Source organism: Pyxicephalus adspersus, chromosome 3 (assembly GCF_032062135.1).
Source record: "Pyxicephalus adspersus chromosome 3, UCB_Pads_2.0, whole genome shotgun sequence".
In the NCBI taxonomy this organism is placed as follows: domain Eukaryota; kingdom Metazoa; phylum Chordata; class Amphibia; order Anura; family Pyxicephalidae; genus Pyxicephalus; species Pyxicephalus adspersus.
The window spans coordinates 76,823,257-76,845,296 of record NC_092860.1 but is presented as its reverse complement, the minus strand read 5'-3'; the positions used below and the strand labels follow the sequence as shown (position 1 = coordinate 76,845,296).

The window sequence follows — 22,040 nt, the reverse complement described above, 5'->3', positions numbered from 1 at the left end:
ATTGTCCCCTTCTGATCACTCTATTCCATTGACTCCATTGTCCCCTTCTGATCACTTACCCTTAATTAAGTGCAGGGATCAGCAGCTTGCTTCCTTGTTCAGAATCGTGTGCAGGCTTTTTACTTTCAGTTTGGCTCAGGAATAGACACGCCCTGCAGCCAGCATCAGAGACACACACGCTGCAGCCAGCATAAAAGACACACGCAGGATCAGATATCTGGAGCTGTCTTATAAACGGGTGAGTGTCTTATTTTAATTATTTTTTTAAAAATCGGGAGTGGCTTACTTAATGGGGATGTCCTAAAATCGGGGAAACACGGTATGAATTCTTTAGCAGTGCCGCATTATTGCACATATTGTTGCAATAGGTGAATCTCTGTATATTGGGATTTTGCAGGGGGACTAAAAAACAAAAACAAAAAAAAACAAAAGTCATAGTCCTACACATAATGTATTCAAATGTATATAATTTCAAGGTCATTAGTTATTTTATTTTGAAGTAGAACATACTAATGATGTCCTGGTATTAGTATCATATATTCCTGTGCACAACAGCAGTAAAAAAATCCAGGTTTCCAAGCTATCCATGCTCTTCTGCTGTGACCAATGCAGTTAGTCTGAGCCTGTGAACATGCTTGCAGGGAAAAATTAATACAACGTGACCAAATCCTGTGTAGTAGGAAGCTCATTTAAGACAAAACACAGAATAGAAGTGCTATTGCAGCTACATAGATGTGAGTCCGGTCTAGGTGGCCAATCACTGTACTTAACAAAACTGTAGTATGGTCTACAGAGGTCCATGAGCTGACTGTTGTTTGGCAATGGCGCCTAAAACAAACAACTGGACTCACACGTCCATTTGCAGGTAAAAAAAAAAAAAAAATCACACACACACATATATATATATATATATATATATATATTTATTCCATTGTGTATTCAGGTGCTTTCTTGGTGTTTAGCTTTAATGTTGTAAGTGACTTTTCTAAGTAAGGAACTTGTCTACAGAAAATCCAGGTGTAAAAACATTGTATCGCATGCAAAGAAATAGACTCAGGATAGTCATAAGCTACCCAAACACACCTGGGTCATGTCAAATGCAAGGTCATGTTGATTAAACATCTGAAGGACCTTAACATTTGTCATCAAAAAAACACCTCAGTGCAATATGTTTATTTATATATATATATGGTTTAAAGGAAAACTGTTACAGGTTTTCAGAAGGACATGTGCGAGCCCTAAGGACAGGAGGATTGCTAAACAAATCTGATTTTCAAATCATCAGTGTCGTGCTAACTAGTTATCTATTAGAATTCTATTTTTACCAGCCTGTATACTTACTATGTTTGTTTTGTCATATGATGCATGTATCTGGCAAAGAATGTGTACAGATGTCATGATATGATGAATGATTATAAAGGTATCCAACTGATGAATAGAATAATAACACATCAAAAACACAGCTGACTACTAGTGCATATATGTGAGCCATGTATATATGTATAAAGTAAAATTCTAATTCTAATACATTGTAGATTTTTAATAATATATTTTTATAATCTGACTTACTACTGGCTACAAACACACATCAGATGGTTCTCGTCCGATAATCAGCTCAGGGCTGATATCGGATGAGAATCTGGCATGTCTATACCGCTCGTTGTCCGAACGACCATCCTGACGGATTCATGGATGAGGAACAATCGTAATAAAAGTGAAGGGGAGACAGCGCAGCAGGGTGACGCGCCTTCATTCTCCCTCCTACCCTCTACGTAGAGCAGAACGGTGCTGTATGTACAGCGTTTGTTCATGCATCGTGTAGTGGTTTATCGTTGGAAAGGATCATGAAGGATCTTTTCAAATGACAATTATTGCACATGTGTAGGTAGCTTAAGGCTAATCTAGCCAGTTACCAGTCTGCTACCACCATGCCATCTTGCAGTACACTTTAAGCACATACAAGCTGACTCCTTTTACTATTTGTCTTCTACCTCTTTGCCTGAAAGCCCAAAAGGGCAGGGCCGTTTCTTCTAGTATTTCCACTACTGCTGTAAACATTTCCTTATTCCAACAATATTCTGATGAGCTGATTAGTTGCACACTACCCAAATAATATATAAAATTGCAGTCCGTTAAGCCTAAGTTAAGTATACTTTTTTTACATTACAAATCATCTTAGAGACTGGATTATCCATCACACACTTGCGGATACACAGTATCACAATTACTGTGCATTGTGCAATGTGGCACCAATAATTTGTAATGGCACCCCAACACACCTTTAGAGTACATTGTGCTGCAATGTAGCACAGAGGAGTAAGCAGGTTGGTGCAATACACCACCACTCCTGCATAACTACTGAGAGAGAGAACGGGAGAGAGAGAGAGAGAGAGGAAGGAGAGAGAGAGAGAGAGAGAGAGAGAGAGAAAGAGAGAGCGAGAGAAAGAGAGAGAGAGAGAGCGAGAGAAAGAGAGAGAGAAAGAAGAAAGAAAAAGAAGAGAGAGGAAAACTTTTTCTTCAAGCCCTTGTATATATATACATATACGTTCAGGGAACATGTATGTTCTCCCAGCTGCAAAGTGGCATCACAACACACCTTCAGGGTTCACTGCAATGCAGCGGAATAGGCAGGTAAGAGCAATAAACCTTCCCCTGCACAACCTCAGAGAGAGTGGGGGGACATAATTTTCTCCCTGTATCTTTTTATAATATATGGCCAGCTTTCTTACTCCACCCCCGAGCTGCTTCTTTCAGCATGGGCTGAGCTTGTCGAATCAGGGAGAGGTTTATCATAATCTGCTGGAACCCTGGATGGTATTATTATTGTTACCCCTGTTTTCCATCAATAAATCATTAAATGTTTACTGAAAATATATGGAAAATAGAGATATACATAATCTTTAAATATAGCATATAAATAAAGACATACATTCAATAAACAAATATTTAAAAATGTAATGTGTAAGGTTCAGGAACTGTAGAACTGTGATATAAATTATTTCATTATGTTTAAATTATTTAAACATAATAAAAAAAACAATAATTTAAATGTAATAATTAATGTTTAAAGTTATTTTTTATTACATTTAACAATCTTTTAATACAAGCTTATAACATGTTGATATATGCAGATATCCTTGTATATCCCAAATAAACACTAATCTGCAAAGGATACTTAGGTATTTCACATTTTCAGTCACATTTAAAAAAAATGCCACATGTAGCTGCTTATGTTTTTAAGTACAGTGAATTGTATCTGACAGTATTTGGCACTTGTGGTTTGTCTATTCCAGTCTGTTACTTGGTTTCCAAAAGCCTAAAGACACAGTAAGGCACATCTAAAGAGGAACAAATGAGCCTTCCGGAAAGGAAGTGAACAGGCTGCCGCAAAAGACTAAATAATTATTATGTTTTTGCTGTTGAGATTGGTACTCGTGTTTCTATGATCAAACAGAAGGGAGGAAGCTACCAGAGAAATCTTGATTTTACTGTCACTAACAGGGCATTTGGGACATTCTGGGCAGTGATTACCCTTGATGTGTTCCAGCGCTTCCCTTGTTTCTGCATACATTTTTAGAAATATGTACTGTCCCTGTGCTTTCATCATGGTCTGCTGGTTGTTCTTGCATATTTTTTATGTTTATCCTCTTTTCATAAATTAGTAGCTTACAGTCAAATGTGGTCGCACAGCAGATATCTTCCAGCTTGCTCACCCCAATTGATCTGCACAACACATGTGTGTTGGTATCAGACCTGTAGCTGGTGTCCTTACTTGAAGTCGAAGGGAAGCACATGCCTATAAAACTGTTTCTAATCATACAGAGCTGCGAGGAATGTGGTCCAGTTGTTAGTAGACACAGCTGTGACTTACTTTTGTTGAGTTCTCTGGGAAAGTCTGGAAGCCTCTGCCGCAGCTTTTCTTGCCTCAAACTCTTCCCTCTTTAAAACCTCACCACTTCCTCTGTAGCCTAGCTCAACTAGCTGACGGGCTAGCTCTTCATCCTGAAAAAAAAAAATTATGCAAATATAACATGAAATTATGACAACAATTTTTCAAGCAATAAATTACTTTAGTCTAAACTGTTTTATATGTGTATTTCTATAGTGAAAGCCCCCTTTCTCACTACGTTGTTCACCACCTCCTCCATGTTAATCAGCTAAAAGCAGAATAAAATCAATGTAAAAAATTAAAACTGTAGTCAAAATAAAACTTACTTGCCAAAGGATAAATGAGTAAAGTGGATCACCAGGCATGGGGGTGCGTTAGATCCCCTGTCAATTTTACCTGCTGTCTTTGCCACCATAAGGGCCATTACAGACTTGTGGTAATGGCCCTTGAGGGTAAGAGGTGAATTACCCTCACTTCTTGTTGGATCTCTAGCACAAAGCTAAGGGGAATTGCTCTACAAAACCAAACAGCAAAAAATAAAGTGGCAGGAATTTTTAATATTCCTAACTTTAGCCAAAGTGAAAAAAAGTTTACACCTATTTTATTACTGTGTGCCAATAACAAGCGTGAAATAGGTAATAATCCTGCTAAAATATATATACAATATTTGTAAATAAGGCACAAAAAAGAATAGGATGCAATTTCACCATCTGCACCATACAGATCTGTGTGCTATATTTTACAGTTATATACCGATAGCATCACCTATCCCAATCAGACCAGTCCTTGCTCAGTTTTTTCAAAAGTAGAAAACCCAGCCAAAAAAGAGAACTAAGCCTTACAAAACTTACAAAACTGTGTAATCAGCACTCTTGCATTTACTTGGCTCACTTCATCTTCTCTGACTTGACCTAAAACTGGCAGTTCCAGGCAGGTTACAGAACCAGGGCACCATGTCAAAAATGTGCCCATTGACAGAAATTTATTGAGACATATTTATGGGTATTTTGCACGTAAGCATCTATCATACTAGAGACAAGATTTAGGGGTCCAGAATGCACAAAATTCCAGTTTATTTACAGATAAGTATGCACCTTCAGATAGAAAAGCCTTAATTCAGGGGCAAGTTCTTGCCTACAAGCCTACAAGACAGAACATTCATCTACTGCATTTTGTATTATTCTATCATATAAATTATCAAGGACAAAAAAATGTAAAACTGTTTTGGCATACAAATAACGGTAGTGGAAAAATTTCCTAGATCCAAAGTGGTAAATAACCACTGTTAACAATTATAGAATGTTTTCTAGAGAGGGCCACGAGGAAGCATTGTACATAAAGGGCAGTAACAATTTTGTTGAGTGAATCACTCCTAAATGAAAACAGAGCAAAATTGTGAATGCGCAGTGTGCCTCAAACACAGCGAAATACATGATTCTAAAATAAAGAACGGAAAAGTATTATTTAATATTAATTATGTAAATATATATTGCAACTTGGAGGATCACCAGAGAGGTTGAAAATTTAAACATTTCAACCAGAACAGGGTTGTATCATGAATGGAGTGTATGTAAAAATACATTTGGGCTTCTGCTGCATGAATGCATGCCTGATTTTGTATGTTAGTAACACTGCTTATATGGTGCAATTAGAAAGAACTTAGGTTAGGATTTGTACATCCTTATTCATGAGGAAACAGGGTTGTAATAGTTTCTTGGCTTATAAGAATAAGATAATAATAAGAATAGGCAATGGTCCCTAAAGAAATGTAGGGAATATGTCCTTTTTCAGTGCATACTAGGAAGCTCTAGGCAGACTGAGAACTGAGAAGCCATGCTATTATTTTCACTAGTCTAAGAAGAAGGTATAAAGTCTTGGGGAACAGAGATAAAAAAGAAAAAAATGGACTTTTTATAACATAATAATTGATATAATATAATAGAATAATTATATAATATAAAAAAGTTCACAACATAATATTGATTAAGGGCCTTTTAAAAATAGGGATGCTAGGACCAAGGTTGTAGATCATCAACATCAATATCTAATCTTAGACTTATTGTGTCTGATTTATTAAAGCTCCCCAAGGCTGGAAAGAATACACTTTCATCAGTGAAGCTGGGTGATCCAGCAAACCTGGAATACATTTCACAAAAGTTATTCGCTATTTGCTAGCAAATGTTTTGAATCCTGGACCAGATCCATTCTAAGTTCGTTGGATCACCCAACTTCACTGATGAAAGTGTATCCTCCCCAGCCTTATTATTAAACAGGATTTATAAAGCGCCAACATATTACACAGCTCTGTACATTAAATAGGGGTTGCAAATGACAGACAAATACAGACAGTGACACAGGAGGAGAGGATCCTGCCTGAAGAGCTTACAATCTTGGGAAGTTTTATTAAATCAGGCCCATAATATTATAGTTGCTTGGTGCAACCACTAAGACTTCCACACTTTCCTCCATCGCAGCAAGAAAGAGCTGAAAGAGCTGGCCTCACGGATCTGGAACAAGCATGCAGTATATGAAGTCAGAACCCATGATTTGCCTACTAGCTCCAGACCAGTGATGCAAAAAGTATTGATGCCATTAAATTAGGATGGAAGCCTAGTAATTAGCATTTTTAGGTCAGCAGTGGGAACCTACATGCTTCTTCAGAAAATGTTTCTTTATTTCACTCTCTTACTTATCGTTCATACTTCCTCTGCATCCTGAAACATTTGAGAAATACTCCCTACACAAACCTGGTTGTATTTGTAATGAATGACCAATAAATTTTGTTACTAAACGCTGAATGAAAGATACAAGAATCAGTCAATACAAGCTGAATCAATCAATGCATGAGCCATAAGCTTTAGTTAACCTTCGTATATTTTTATGCATGTATTCCATGTATGTGCATTAATTCAGCCAAAAGCAACGTTTGTACTCTGTTCTGAAGTTTATTTACATATTTACTTTTTTAAGGCGTTAATAATGTCTTACGCTTCCCCTTTTCTCATGTAGGGTGACCGGTTGTGTATGTATGTCCCTGTAGTTTTCTGCACGGAGCCTGTTAATTGTGGACCTGACCGCGACTCACCTACAGCTCTTCTCTCCACACAGCACAAGCTACTTTTGCAAGGTAAAATCTGAGTTTCGAAATGGAGCACACAGAGTGAAATACAATCTTTGTGGCTCTTAAGGTATATATTTAAAATAAAGTTTTCCTGCATGAAGTTCAGCTTTAAGGACACCATGCAGAACATTTTATTCCACTAGCCCCAGATGGCTTGGATATCATTGCTTACACAGTTTTACAAGCGCTCATCTGCCTATGATACTGGTGCAGAAAACAACTCTGACACAACACAGATTCTTTGATCTAAACACTTGGCAAGCTCACAATTATTGTGGAAGCTTTATAAACAAAGGCAATACTACAGCCATGGCTGCTGATTTTCTATCTGGCAGACTTTGTTAGGAGGCAATGAATGAATGAAAACCAGTAATAGTTTTATGGCCTACATTAAGACAATACAATATTGTCACTGCGGGAGGAACATGATTCATGAGAAATAGACACTGTTAAGGCCAACTCAAAGATGTTTCTGTTGCTGGCTATACCTCTATAGAGGCAGAATCATCTTCCATTTTTCCTAAATAAAGTCTCTCTTTGACTGCCTGAAAGGCTACAGAATCTTTAGCAAGGGAGCAGCGATAAAACGACACCCTACTGTTTTTTTTTAGCAGTGAGGGAGCAATACCTTAGGCTTAGGATAAGAATCTGGCATGTGTACAGCGCTCGTCATGCGTGAATACACTGAACGATTGTAATGCAATGAAGTGGAGAGAGCACAGCTCTGTTGTTCTCCCCTCTGCATCGAGCAGAATAACGCTGTATGTACAATGCTCTTTCATGCATCGATCAGACTTTTATCGTTGGAAATGATCATGAAATATCCTTTCCAATGACAATTATTGCACGTCCGTATGCAGCCTTAGAAACACATGAGTAACATTGCTAGTTAGTTGCTAGACTGATATATATTAAAATTAAAACACAATTGGGTGCAGCAAGAAAGAGGGCTTCTTGTACCACGACCAAAATATTTGAGCCTTGCATCCAATCCGAATCCAGGAAATACTCCAAAAGAACAATCAGTGGACCCCATAATCTCAGTTTCATTTGTTAGCTGTTAACTGGATTGTAGTAGTATACTCAAAACTATGAAAAGATTTGTAAATATTAGGCCTGAGTTTTGACTTTATTAGGATTAGGCAGATTGTATCAGTATAGTACTGTAGACATATTTCTTTAATGTACTTTTCTTTTTATTGCTTTTATCTGCCAAGTTAGGGGCAGGGTCCCTTTAATCATGTAGGTTTGTGAAGTTTCTGATATAGGCCCATTTAAAGCAGACGGCTTATATCAAATGTTGGAAAATTGTCCTGATTGCAGTGTACCTTTAATAAAAAATATCCTTATGACCAGTAATCTTTAAAAATACTGGGCACACAGCCATATTCTAATGCACACTCCTTTAACACAGTGCAGAAAATAGGAACTCTATTTTCTTATTATCTAAAAAACAATTTCACAGTTTCTTATCAGGCTATCACTCAGATATACACTGGCATTTTTAAATATTTGACGTGACCTTAAAGTGGTAGTAAGCAAATACTTAATGAAGCAATACCGTGGGTGCGGCAAGTGTTTGTCCAAGATTAGGATGAGTTCAACAGAGTTACTTTCAGATATTAAACACATCGCTTAAGCTAGTTTTAACAAGACCATGTATTGCTTCAAGATGTGTAGTATTTATTTGACTATGTATAAAACTGGACTAGTAAATATGGAATCTAATTTAATAACACATTTCTTGGAACTTGCAATTTTCTACTTATTTAAATAATTATGCATTTATTCACGCAAGACATATACATAATTATTATTGGATTAGATACACAGTTATGAAGCCTCCTTGCTACTTAATGGAATAAAAAGCAGATGACAATATTAGTTATGTGAAGCTAAAGTTTTTTTAATTTCTTTTGTTGGATAAAATAGAAAGGTTTAGAACAGGGGTGGCCAAACTATTTTTGTCAGGGGCCACTGAACGTGACGTCATGATACCATAACCACGCCCACTCTCCCATCGCAGATCGGAGCCTGCGATGGGCGAATGGGCAGGTTGTGTGCAGTGACACCCCCGCCAACTCTCCCATCGCAGGCTCTGAGCTTGCTCACTCTCCCATCGCAGACCTGGGCGATGTGTTTCGTGGCTCTGGCCGGTGCGCCCCCCCCCCCAGCGGGGTCCTTCTCCTGCCCCTTTTGGGGGTGGCACTGGCCAGAGCCGCGGACCACCCAAAGGGCCAGGGAAACATCCCTATTGGGGCATTTACGGCCTGTGGGCCGCAGTTTCCCCATGCCTGGGTTAGAATCACCCTAAGGTTTTATTGCTGTTTTTCCCCTGGAAAATCTATTCTCTCAATCAGCAATAGTGACCACTGTTTTCAGTGCAGAAAACGATGGGTCCAATCCGTTTTCAGGAAGTAATCACAAAATCTTTTTATGGGTAAATCTGTTCAAGTGACAACGGCTTCTCACTTTGGAGTAATCCCCTATACAAGGACACCTAGACTCAAAAAATAAAAAAAAATCACAGGAGGTAGTACTAATGTACAATAAAGAAATGCAATGTCTCAAAAAACTAAACCCCTGGCGGTTTTCTTGTTTAAGCTCTACACTGTATAGCACATGCAGCATTGGAGTTATATCAATATTAATGGCAGAAGAAGATTACCTGTTTTCATGGAAGTCCAGCGTGAAGCCGGCAGAGAAGACTGTGGATGTGGCAATGTCCTGGGCCCACACATGGGTAAGAATGTGCCATAATCAGCAAGAATGCTGTGTATACTTGCCGATTATGGCAAAAGCTCACCACCCACAGTACCATCTGAGGAACAGCCTTGAATGCCATACCAGGCAAACACTTTCAGGTATCTCACTAGCCATTTCTGCTACATGAAGTTATAAAGGCTCATTGGTCTGTTATTATAAAATATCACTGTCTTTAGTTTTCAATACCAGAATACTGCTGGTGCATGTAGTTCCACCATCAATCTTAATAACATCAACAATTAAACCTTATCAGCAATAATATTCCTATGCATTATAATACCTTAATTCGGATACTGTGGGGGTCTTCAGACTTGGTGCTCAGCTTTTCTTTTTTTTCTGCAATAGTGAGATGCACAATTTCAATACTGTCCTGACTACTTTAAATAGGGTATAGCTCTGATCAACAACTGGAGATCAACCAGAGAAAATATCCATTGTGCAAGTTATAGCATATGTTTTAACAAAAATAAAAAACAATATTTTATGATGATCAAAAGCCATTGCTTAAGACACAAATCTGCTGTCCCCCATTCTATTTCTACTCTTTGCCAATCATATTAAATGTAAATTTCGGCAGATGATAAACATATAGAAATCCACTTTTGGAACAAGTAGAGATCTATTTGGTATATTGTATTTCTTTGCTTGGAAAAAATCAAAAACTTCTATTTTTAAGTTTGGTGTCCATTTTCCTGATTTGGTAAATACTGGAAATAGCTGGTTTAATTTGCACATTGGAATTATACAGCAGACATCTGTTACAAATGTAATAAAAGTGCTTGAATATTCTACAGAGACTGGAGGGGTAGACAGATTTATACTGAAGATATACACTTCTCTTTAGGACTCCCACTCTTCCTTCTACCATAATTCATTTACTCTTCTTAGACTTTAACTGAAATATCATACTTAGAGTTTAAGTAAGATGTGAAGCCTTCCTGATTTATTCCCAAGGAGAGTGAAAGGGGATCAAGCTCATTTACTTTTCTGGCAAATAACTATTAAAAACATTTAATTATATTAGAAAACACTTTAGAGTTGCCAAATTCACCTCATTAAGTCATTTTGTTAAAGGTCACTCTGTTTCATGCCCGAAGCCATAATTCTAATCTATTCTTTTTAACATGACTTCTGCTCTATAAATAAGTTTGTGCATAAAATCTAAAGTAGATAAAAGTATCGCCAAAATATTTTTTTCGTGACGGCGCACATCACCGCTTGATAAAGAGGGCAACAGTGTAGTGCGAGAAGCAGCATCTTAAGGCCTTGTTCACATTGCTGGCTTTTATAAATATCTGGAAACCATGATTGTAGTTGTTTGTAAGGAGACTGCAAAGGGAGATGGAGTAAGTAAGGGGATGGTGGTACCACAGAATATTTGTGCATATAACCTGGTTAGTTGAAGACTAATGCAGGCCATTTGTCATGTCCATTTTAATGTTTTCATATAATTGACCATAAATCAATTGAAATGAACTGAGCCACAACCAGTAAGGCTTGAAATTTCATGGCTTCCCAAAGCAGACCACCCACTAAAAATGGAAAATCCTCTTATGTTGGCCCAGCCCCATCCTTCTTTTTAAATAGAATGTAGGTGAACAGTCAGATAATACTACCCTTACCCCCACTTTCTGCATCATTAGGTAACATCACTGTTTTGCTATAAATCCTTTGCAAGAGTGCCTTCTTTAAGATTTCACATGCTAGTGAAACATATTAGGTGATTTCGGAGAAGAGAGGTGAGGATCAGCTTTAGGAGCTCTCAATAGATTTTTCTTTAATGCATTTTTGGAGCAGTTGCACATTTTCCTATATCTTATATAGAAATTGATTAAAAGAATACATAGGATTTGTTTTTTTAAAGCTCTCCAAGACTGGAGAAGATAGGCTATCATGGGAGAACCTTGGGCTACAATAGTCTATGTTCTCCAGTCTTGGATAATGCAGGCCAAGAGTGCTGTCTTTTTGCATTATAAATGGTTTAAAAGAATCCTTACTAAGAGATTGACTATGCATAGATTGCTACAGTCATCATATGAAAGCAGTTGATCAAATTATTAACTGATTCATGCATAGCTAGCTAATGTGTATTTTAGGTGTGCAGCAAATATTAAGCACTACTTTACTAAAAAGAGATTGGTGGTATTGGCTTGCTTATGTTTGATTGAAAACATTTAGGGTGAATTAGGCTGGTAGGGCCTAGTGATCAAAATAGTCAGAAATGGCAATTGACATTTCCACTTACAGCAAGAGAATTTATAAGCATAATACAAAATTAGTTATCTAAACTTATATATATCAGTAATAAAAACAAAATTCCCAGTTTCCAAGTTGCCTGGAAATTTCCTATGTTTTTACAGTACTATATTTACCAGCCTATATACATACTGTTTTTTCTTAACTAAATCAATTTGAGCCACGGCTTATCTCTTTAACTCCATGTTATCCAGTGAGGTTCTGAGGGCATGGTAATTGCTGCACAAGAATTGGGATATTTATGTATTTTGACACTAAAAAGTGTTGGCTGCATATGGATAAGTAAGTCAGTGCTCAACTCAGAATTTTTAAGCCGGGTAGGAAGAAACTGTAGGTGGGTGGCAGCCCTGTATTGTGGCCCAACTCTTCAGTAACAACCCAAAAACAGCCGGGTGGTTACTGAAAAGTGCCGGGTAGTGTACACAGGTAAAAGGGGCTGGGGAGAACACTGTAAGTGTACATTCCAAAGAAGAATGCTAACAGGCAGGTAAGTTTGTTTTATTGCAAGATATTCTATTCTTGTTCCTGTGACAGGTAAAAACGTTTGAATTTTCCTCACAGTCCAGTGACAGTAATTTTGGAAACACAAGGGTTTTGTCTTTATAAACACTTTAAGGGCATTTTCAAAACTCACATGGTTGACTTAAGCACACATACTTAACTGATTTTAAATTTGTTGTAATATTTCAGCTCGCATTGAAAGGATTAAAGCTTTCTAGAAAATTCTACAAATAGCAGAGTATTTTGAAATGTGTTGTAGCATGGGCCAACAACATCATAATTGCATTTATACAGCATTTCGTTCTTTAAATTTTGGCAAATGCAATGTTTGGAAGATTTACTGTTCCATTATAATTTAATAATGTTCCATCCAAGAACAAATTAACATCTTCAAAGCAAACACAAAAGCTGAAAAGTTTTCAAAGCATTTGTGACATTTAAAGGCTCGTTTAATTGCATGGCAAACAGAGCTCAACACATTGTGGCAAACAGTAACCAAACGTTTATTTGATTTGGCCAGTAAACAAGCCCAGTGAAAGTACACATGTATGTGGCTGCAATCATTTATAATATCATTATATGTACATTGTACAATGTCACTGTCATTATGGATATCATCAACATCATAATTGTAGAGCCACTTAATACTGTAGATCAGTGGTGGTCAAAGTAACAATTATAGAGTGCCTCTGGTTTGGCCTCTAATACTACCAGAGGGCCAAATAAATACCAACATGTTTTTGTGCATTGAGGTTCATTGTACTGAGCTAGGCAGCTCATTTAAAATGAATGGATTGTAATGCACCTCAGCATCTAAAAATTTCAGTCCTGCTGCATTTCTGCCTTATAAACGTTTGATTTTATAAGCCACTTACAGGCAACAAACCAAAAAGGGACAGCATGAAAACTATAAACCTGCCATGCTCCCTGCTTCACCGGCACCCCAGATATAGGTTGTGGTTGTACCTGCATTCCAGTGTTGGTTGCTTCCCTGGTGCCAGGTCATCAGCATTTCTGAGTTTTTTGGTGAGTGACAAGTCATGTATCTATATGCTAATTCTGGTTTCCTTTGGTCAAGGTACCATTTGCCTTCCTTTTTGTCCCTGTGTATGCTATCCTCCCTCCACAATCCTGTTTATTTTGTGATTTTGTGTATTTGTCATTTATGTATCTCACTAGGCTTGTTTTGCTGTCCACACTTGACCTATTGGCTTGTTTCTGACCCTGAGATTGTCTGTCCTTCTAGTACCTCTCTCCTACATCATCTGCTGTTAGACTGGCATTCTACATCAGTGGGACCAATGTGACTGTAAATAGCGCTCTGTCTCTCAATGGAATATTTTTTTAGAAAAAAAAAAGAGAAGGAATGTATGGCCACACTGGGAAACCAGAAGAGAATTTGCATCAAACCAGAAGAGAATGGCATCAACATAAAAAGGTTAAACAATGTCCAGGTTTGCATGAGAAAGTATGGAACAGTAGAGTAATAATAATTACTCTGTTACTGTTGACTCCCCCACTGCCCTTCCACATGATTTCAGGTAGGGGGTCAACAGAGACCAAGTAGTTGATAATGAACTGAAGGTAGTAATTGGTTAAACAGTGCTACGTTGTTTTAAGTCCAACAACCATTTTAAAATGGTCACCTCTTGCTGGAGATGTGACTCCCACCGGGGTACATTGTTATAAATTTGGTGGGATTGCCCTGGTATTCGTAGATTATGGGATCAAATAGCGGACATCTATAATAATGTGACAGGCTCTAATTTAAAGCTCACTCCTCAAATGTCTTTGCTATCCATTCTTCCTGGGTCCTTTAAGGCGTGTAAGAGGGATGTGCTTCGCCACTTTCTCACAGCGGCTAGAACAATTATACCCCGAAAATGGAAACAACCCCTGGCACCTGGCTGGTGGAAATGGAAAAACTTCAATATATGGAAAGATTAATAGCTGAAGACGAAGATAAGATGGAGCAATACAAGCTGACGTGGTTGGCTTGGGACTGGTTCAAGGAATCGCCCCAATTTAAATCACTGTGGTAATAAACCTTGCAGAGTGTTAGTGAGTTGTAACTTTTGTTAGGAATAGGTTACAATGTACTATGGACTTGTTTATCTGAAAGGCCGGTCGGATATTCCACCCCCTACCCCTCGTCCTACCCCATGTTTGTCCCTGGGCTAAATGTTTTGCCTTAGTTTTTGGTTGGGAAACAATGCTGGCATTCCCGGTTGTCACCGGAGTGGGGTTAGAGAGCGGTTTGAAAGTTCCCGAAGGGTATTACAGCTATTGATTTCCTAATATTTGATTGGGTTTCTATTTCAGGCAATATAAAATGTTAAGTTATGGGATGTTCCCCTATATGCTATTCTCTACCTCTCTTTTTTCCTTGTTTTCTCATGTGGAGGATCCCATCTTACTTTCAACATTGTTATGTTATTGTAAACTGCAACATGTTGTATAATGTGATTTTACAATTGAGGGCCGAGAGGCTCTATGTTTGTGTATGTGTTATTTTCTGTACGAGTTATGTTTTGTTATTAATACTCAATAAAAAGGATTGTAACAAAAAATGGTCACCTCCTCTCGAAAACCACAGAAAGTCCATCTTTGGATATTATTAATTCTAAGAAAGGGTATCTGTATACAATGGGAATTTTTAGCTTTTGCATAGAGTAAATCATTAAATCCAGGTAGATGACAATACACACATAGGTAAGGTCTCAGAAAACTTTATTCAAGAATCTTGGACTCACAACTCCAAACTCTCCAGTCATCCTTTTTTGAGTATTGGTGGCCCAATCTCCAAAAGGATAATGAAGATTACTTAAAAGCTCATGCTGTCTGCGCCCTTGAGGTCTTTTTATCCTGCCACCCATGTTCCTATTACTTAATTTACTTTCTGATTCCCCATATTCCAGTGACTGCACCATCATTTCAGTAACCTTCTCAGCTCATTTTGTACCTCTACCATTAATCTATTTCAGCATTAGCAGCTTTGGTACTCTTCCCACTGTTTCTGACTGCAAGGTCTACATCACTTCCCATTTTTGAAAGGGTCATGTTTTCATAGTTCTCCTCAGCTTACAATTTCCAGACTAATAGACAAACAGAAAGAAATAACCAGTCCCTAGAGAAATACCATTGTGCTCTTGTTTTACCCATCATGACCCTGGGCAGAATTTGTCCATAATATTCACCAAAGCTTCCGTACCACATCCAGTACTCCCTTTCCCATAAAGAAAGATTGCAGGCAAAATGTTTGTCTTTTTAAGACTTTTGCAGCCATTATCAATATGAATATTTTGAATTTGAAGTTTACTAGATATTACTATCTGTTAAAAATAAAAAAGGAAAGTTATATTCAAGGCTTTCTAGTAAAAGTATGGCGGCAATATTATTTTAGATAGCATCAAGTAGCCATCCTCAACACTTTATATGGACTAAACACCTCAAGATGAAAGAGAAAAAAAATAAAAGCTTACATTTCAGATGACATTAGGAAGCAATATTTAGCAAAATCAGGACCACAAGGAAAAAATTGAATAGTTAGGTGAGATGCCACAAATTAATACCACAATGGCACTGAAGTGAACACACAGCCTGCTTACTAACAAGCTAGTATTCAGACCGCTGACTAGTGAATTGATTGCTACCTGTAAAAAAAATTGCCACGGCAGAGACTAAGCAAGTGCAGAGCTTTCACCTTTCATGTGCACTTGAAGACCAATTGAAAGATTTTAGGGATTTAGGATATCCAGGCTAAATCTATCAGCACCTACTTGATGATAGGAAAACTTACACAAGAAGTCTTCTAGCGAAACTGGGGAGGGATATTTTACACACTAAGGGCAGGTTCAGACCTACCTCGGGATAAAATGATCCTGTGTAGCTTCACCGGCTGGCATCATCCCAGCCATTCACTCTGCAGTGAGACAGTGCCACTCAAAACTACCATCCCCCCCATTTATTCTTTATGGGGCTGGCGCAGGTAGAAGCTACTTGTAGCGGTAGCGGTAAACGCAGCTTCACTTCCTTGTTTAGATGGCAGCATAAGCTATTAGGCTGTGGATTTTCTACAAGTGATTTGTCCTTCAGTAAATGATGAAGAGATGCTTTTGAGGACTTTCCCACATATGCACTTGTAATAGGGAAATATATGTAGGACACTTACATATGCACTCTATCGGCCTGATTTATTACAGCTCTCCAAGACTAGAGAAGATCAGCTATCATAGGAGAACCTGGGTGATCCAACAAACCTGGAATGGATTTCTTAAAATCATTTGCTATTATTTGACAAATGTTTTTAATCCTATACCAGATCCATTCCAGGTTTGTTGGATCTCCAAGGCTCACTGATGAAAGTGTATTTCCAAATATCCAGTCTTGAAGATATTTGATAAATCGGACCCAATGCATTGTATTCTAAATCTCCCACTTAGAATGCTGTAAAAGAAATGAGATATGGATAAGAGAAACAACATGAGAGGAGTATTGATGAACAGTGAGGGAAAAAAGAGGCAGGTCATCAGAAAAACAAAGGTTCTATGCAAAGGCATACAAACAAACTAGGTATGAGAAACCAGAATTACAGAGGTTAAACATATTCTTGAATTATTTTCTGTTAAAAATAGGAAGCTATTAGGTCATGCCCATAGGACTGTAAATGGGCCCCAAAATGTTTGCATTCTTTAAAATGGTTAGATACAATATTTTCTGCACGACAGGACTGTGGACTTTGTACAGCACTGCATACAATGATGGTGCTATATAAAAACTGTGTAATAATAATAATAATAATGGAAGCAGTGTGTACTGATAGAATACAATCAGACCTAGGGGTCTTTTTTTATTAGGCATTAAATAAGGCATTTACCGAAACATTCCCTGGTAGAGAAACAATTATTGCCATTGAAACAAATAGAACTGTTCCATTCCCCATTAAGGAAGGTTTCAGTGAATATCAGATTCACTACTTTATAAATAGACCACATGGAGTAAGAACTAGAAAAACCTGACTACTATGAGACAGAAATAGCATGAGCTGAGTAAAGAAGCTTAATATGAATAGATATTGCCATCTAGTGCTTTCATGTAGTTATGTCCTGAAATGTTACATGTGTTGGTAATTATGTGTAACTCACTTTAAAATTATTATTATGTATTTATATGGTGCTGCTAAATATATATATATATATATATATATATATATATATATCATATATATCTTTTACAAACTCGGTAGTGTTAAACAGGAAAGAAAATTATCATACAGAAAATAGTGTGGTACACAGAAATACAAGATGTAAGATAACAGAAGCTTACAGTTAAAGTTAAATTCCATGTAATATCATATTTCCAGGGATAAGATTACGCTTATGTGTGAATTACTAAAGCTTCATGTCTTTAAGGATTAGAGCTAGAATTAGGGAGTTAGCTGTGTGGCCCTATTGAGGACAGAAATAGTTAAGGGTTAATAAAACCCTAAAAGAATCAGAAGTGCCATCTAAGGGCCCACCATGGTCAAGTACAGAAGAACAATTTCTCTACACGTCATCTCTTGCTATGATAATCTCCATCATGTCACTTGAAGTGGTCTACTACCAAGGAATCAGTGACCTCTGATTTCTGACTAGATTGTGGTGTACACTGTGGCAAGTCAGTGTCTAAAAATATTGGTTTGGGTCATAGACAACAATTGTACGGAAGCCTGAGACGTGATACAGCTGAAAAATACATGGCTACAGCCCCACTACACATCCTGATGGCAGAACCAAATGTGCTCATCAGAGAAGGTGAACAGACAATGCAAATCCATATGACAGCTTTACCATCTAGCCGCCTTTCTGAACCAAGGCTCTTTCAGTTTGTTGTGTGAGACTCCAAGAACCCCCCAATTGGATATGAATTGAATCTAAAGGGAATAAAGCAGCCAACAGATTGTATGTACAATCAAATACATCTGATTGGAATTCAATCAGTATTCTGAATTGCTTTTGCTCCATGAAAAATCACCGGAGGGACAGAATATCATACTGTGTGCAGGGTTTAGGACTTATGAGCACAACATTGATCTGCTTAAGGGTACTGTGATTTCAGTCCAAAGTCTGGCATGTTTTAGTACAGTTTTACATCTGTGCTGATCAGTGTAATTGGTCTGAAGCATCTTAACAAAATGAGCTAGCAGAAAGCATGAGCTCTAGTAATGACTAAGCTTGAGGACTTCATTACATTTGCAAATAAACAATGGCAGATAGTGATACACATTTTACTCGAGTGTTACAATGTTCACAATGTCCTAATGAGATTGACAAATATTGTACACTGGAAATAAATACAAATACACAGCACCACCTTGTGGGTAAATTAAGATTGACAGGCACCGAAAGCTAAACATTTGTAGGGCAATTCTCCATACGTTCGCCCATGTCTACTTAATATAAATATATTGAAGTACATTCCCCTATTTCTGGTATACAGCATATATATATTGAAGTACATTCACTCCCCTCAATTCACACAGAATGATAACACAAGCACTTCCATTGAACAAATCATTATGTGAACTCATTTTTTAAATTTATACCTCCTAAAATAACTAATGAATCCAATATAGCAGAGGTCCCCAACCTCCGTCTGACAGGTGGGCCGCTGCTCTGACGAGTGCACCCACCAGCGGGGTCAGGAGAAAGACCTAGCTCGGGGGGGTGCACCGGCCAGAGCCATGGACTAGGTCTCCCAGGGACATCACGGGCTCGGGGTGGTGAGCGGCTTGTGTCTCTGGACAAAGGCTCAGGGCTGCGATGTGAGAGTGGGTGGGTTCTGCCCTTATGACGTCACTCTGGAGGAAGTTTCTTACCCTTTGAGTGACACACGGCTCCCCGTGCATGTGCGGTCCGGAGTCCGTGCATTTAGTGGTCTGCGACCTGCAAAAGGTTGGGGACCACTGCAATATAGAATAATTACCAGTCTGTAACTAGGATGTTATAAACGTATTTTTCCTGTGGCCCATGTGATGTTGGTAATGCTTGCCCCACATAAGAATTCCATATCTTGGGGGAGTCAAATACCTATTCCTCCTGCAGTACGCTATGTTTCTTTCTGCCAGCCTTTACATTTGTACTGAGGTATAAACCAGCATGAAGAACCACAACATATGGTGGAGATTTATACATCATCAAGTGCTAAATACACATGGGTCATTGGAAAGGTCAGTATAGTATATAGCAGAGATTCCGAATCTGCAGATTTGACTCCAGGCTGCAGTGAGCGGTACTGAGCATCTCTCCCTAAGCAGGGTTCCATGGCATGCCACCTCACCGCCAGTCTGAACACAACCTTATAGTTTGGGGAGCGGGCAAATAAATATTTGAGGCACTACAGCGCACAGACAATTAGCAGTACCATGGAAATGGCCCCCGGAGGTCTCTAACATGCAAACTCAATTTGGGGACCCTGGTCTTGAAATAACCAATCACAATTTTTTTTTTTATAGAAGGGTAGAAACCCCTTTCTTTTTTTGTTTTTGTTTTTTAATTGAATGCCTTTAAAAAAAAAAAAAAAAAAAAGACAAGGGTCCTCCCATTCTGTCATGCACTGTCATGCACATGTACTGCCATGACGGTAAAGACTGGATGGGAACGCAGAGCACGTCACAAATTCCAGGAGGCTTCGGCTCCCAGAACAGGCATGTGCAGGAGGGACATGAAAAAAGAGTGATGGCAATCCCCCCTATACGCACAAATACATCGACATACGTCACAGATCTGTGCAAATGAAGGTGTCATTTTTTATTTTTACTTTAGGTCCACTTTAATGAGAAAAGATCCCTCATTCCCATTAGGATTTTATGTTTAAGACTCTGTATCCGGCAACTTGTTATGATCAGGGGGCTGAAATTGGGTTTAATATCAGCTCTCAGAGTCCAGTGTACCCTAAAAATGTTTACGCTTGTACAACAATCAGTGTGGGAGATATGAGGGGTTATACATTGGGGGTAATGACAGCAGCACAGACTCTCATGCTGCTGCCTATTTTTAAACCAGAGGTTTCTAGGGATTCTTTGAGCAATTAGTGATCTGTGCCTCTCAGGTCAGTGATCATTTTATCTGTACGGGTGACATTCTTCCCACTGAGCACCACACTACTGTGAGCTTTGGATATAGTAATTATAGCAGGGGGTCCTGAAGAACTGAAAGTTATTTTAATTTTATTTTAATTGTTTAAAAGTTGAGAAACTCTGACATAAGAGATACATTTATAGAGGAATGTTAATTGGTATTCATCTCAGGACATGTCCATCCAAGGGACTTATTTATAAAGGACGTCAGACAACTGATCAGCACTTTTATTGCTACATTGCTATGATTCTGAATAGTAGCGATCTGTGCTCTGATCTCCATACTGTAATGACCATAAAGTGGCAATCAGAAACTCCATTGCTTTGAAAAAGATGTACACTGCTCATTTTTGTTATTTTAGGTGTGATCACCAGTTTGTAAAAGGCTGAATGTGGCAGAAAATCCGGAGCAGAGGACACCATGCTAGATTGTAAGCTCTTCTGGTCAGGGTCCTCTCCTCCTCCTGTGTCACTGTCCCTGTCTGTCATTTGCAACCCTTATTTAATGTACAGCGCTGCGTAATACATTGGCGCTATATAAATCCTGTTTATGAATAATAATAATAACTTTGCTAGGAATCATGCTGAACAATAGGTTTGTACTGAGTGATGTGTGAAATCTATGCTCCAGTCACTGATTGCTGTGATTCTCCCACCAACCTGTCATCACATTTGTGTGGTCTCCTGGTATTGGGAGGAAGCAGGACAGGCAGGACTAAAGGCTTGGAGGGTTTATTAATAAAATGAATCTCAGGCTGCTGTATTCACCTTCATTACAGAGCTCTCCTTGCAGCAAGCTAATCTTTTCCCCAAGACACTGCAGTATATTTGTCATTATTGAGTTGTATATAAATTATTTTCATGCAGCATAATGTTTTTGTTGACTGGTTCTCTTTATTTAGATGACACAGAACTGACAGCTGAGTGGCCTGTGATGACACCAAGACAGCCCTACTAATGCTATCCCTCGTATTGTCCTGCAATGTACACTGATGTTACCTCCAGGTAGAAGAGATCCAATGATGTGATCTGCGAATCTAGAAAGTCCTCATAAGTATTAAACTGAGTGATGATCCCGTCCATAGCTGCGCCACTGTCTTCTTCCTCCATTGCTCCGTATCCAAGTTTACTGCGTCCTTAGCAACACGGGAGGGCGGCGACAGACGTCATTGACGTACAGACGTCGTGGTTCCGGCAGCCAATTAGAGAGGAGCTGGATGAATTGCCGCATGTATTTGATAGCACGTGCGGTGTATTTACGTCTGGGGACTATGGCTCTGTGACTTCTTACTGCTGCTATCTTTCTGTTGATGTGATTGCTACAGCTGACGTTTGGGGGCCCCTTATCCTTATCCTATCAAAGGGACACTTAAAAAGGGGGTCCTTGT

General features: G+C 38.4%; 1 protein-coding gene across 1 annotated transcript in view; it reads right to left on the bottom strand.

The window, feature by feature from the left end:
• The window catches only part of CFAP299 (cilia and flagella associated protein 299), a 207,557-nt gene extending 185,776 nt beyond the window's left edge, over positions 1–21,781 (bottom strand). The window contains exons 1-2 of the mRNA XM_072407097.1: positions 21,652–21,781; positions 3,872–4,002 (exon numbers count right to left, since the gene is read on the bottom strand). Of these exons, the coding sequence (XP_072263198.1) occupies positions 3,872–4,002; positions 21,652–21,762 (242 nt within the window). The 5' untranslated portion in view covers positions 21,763–21,781. The remainder of the gene's footprint in view (positions 1–3,871; positions 4,003–21,651) is intronic.
• Positions 21,782–22,040: the final 259 nt, after the last annotated feature.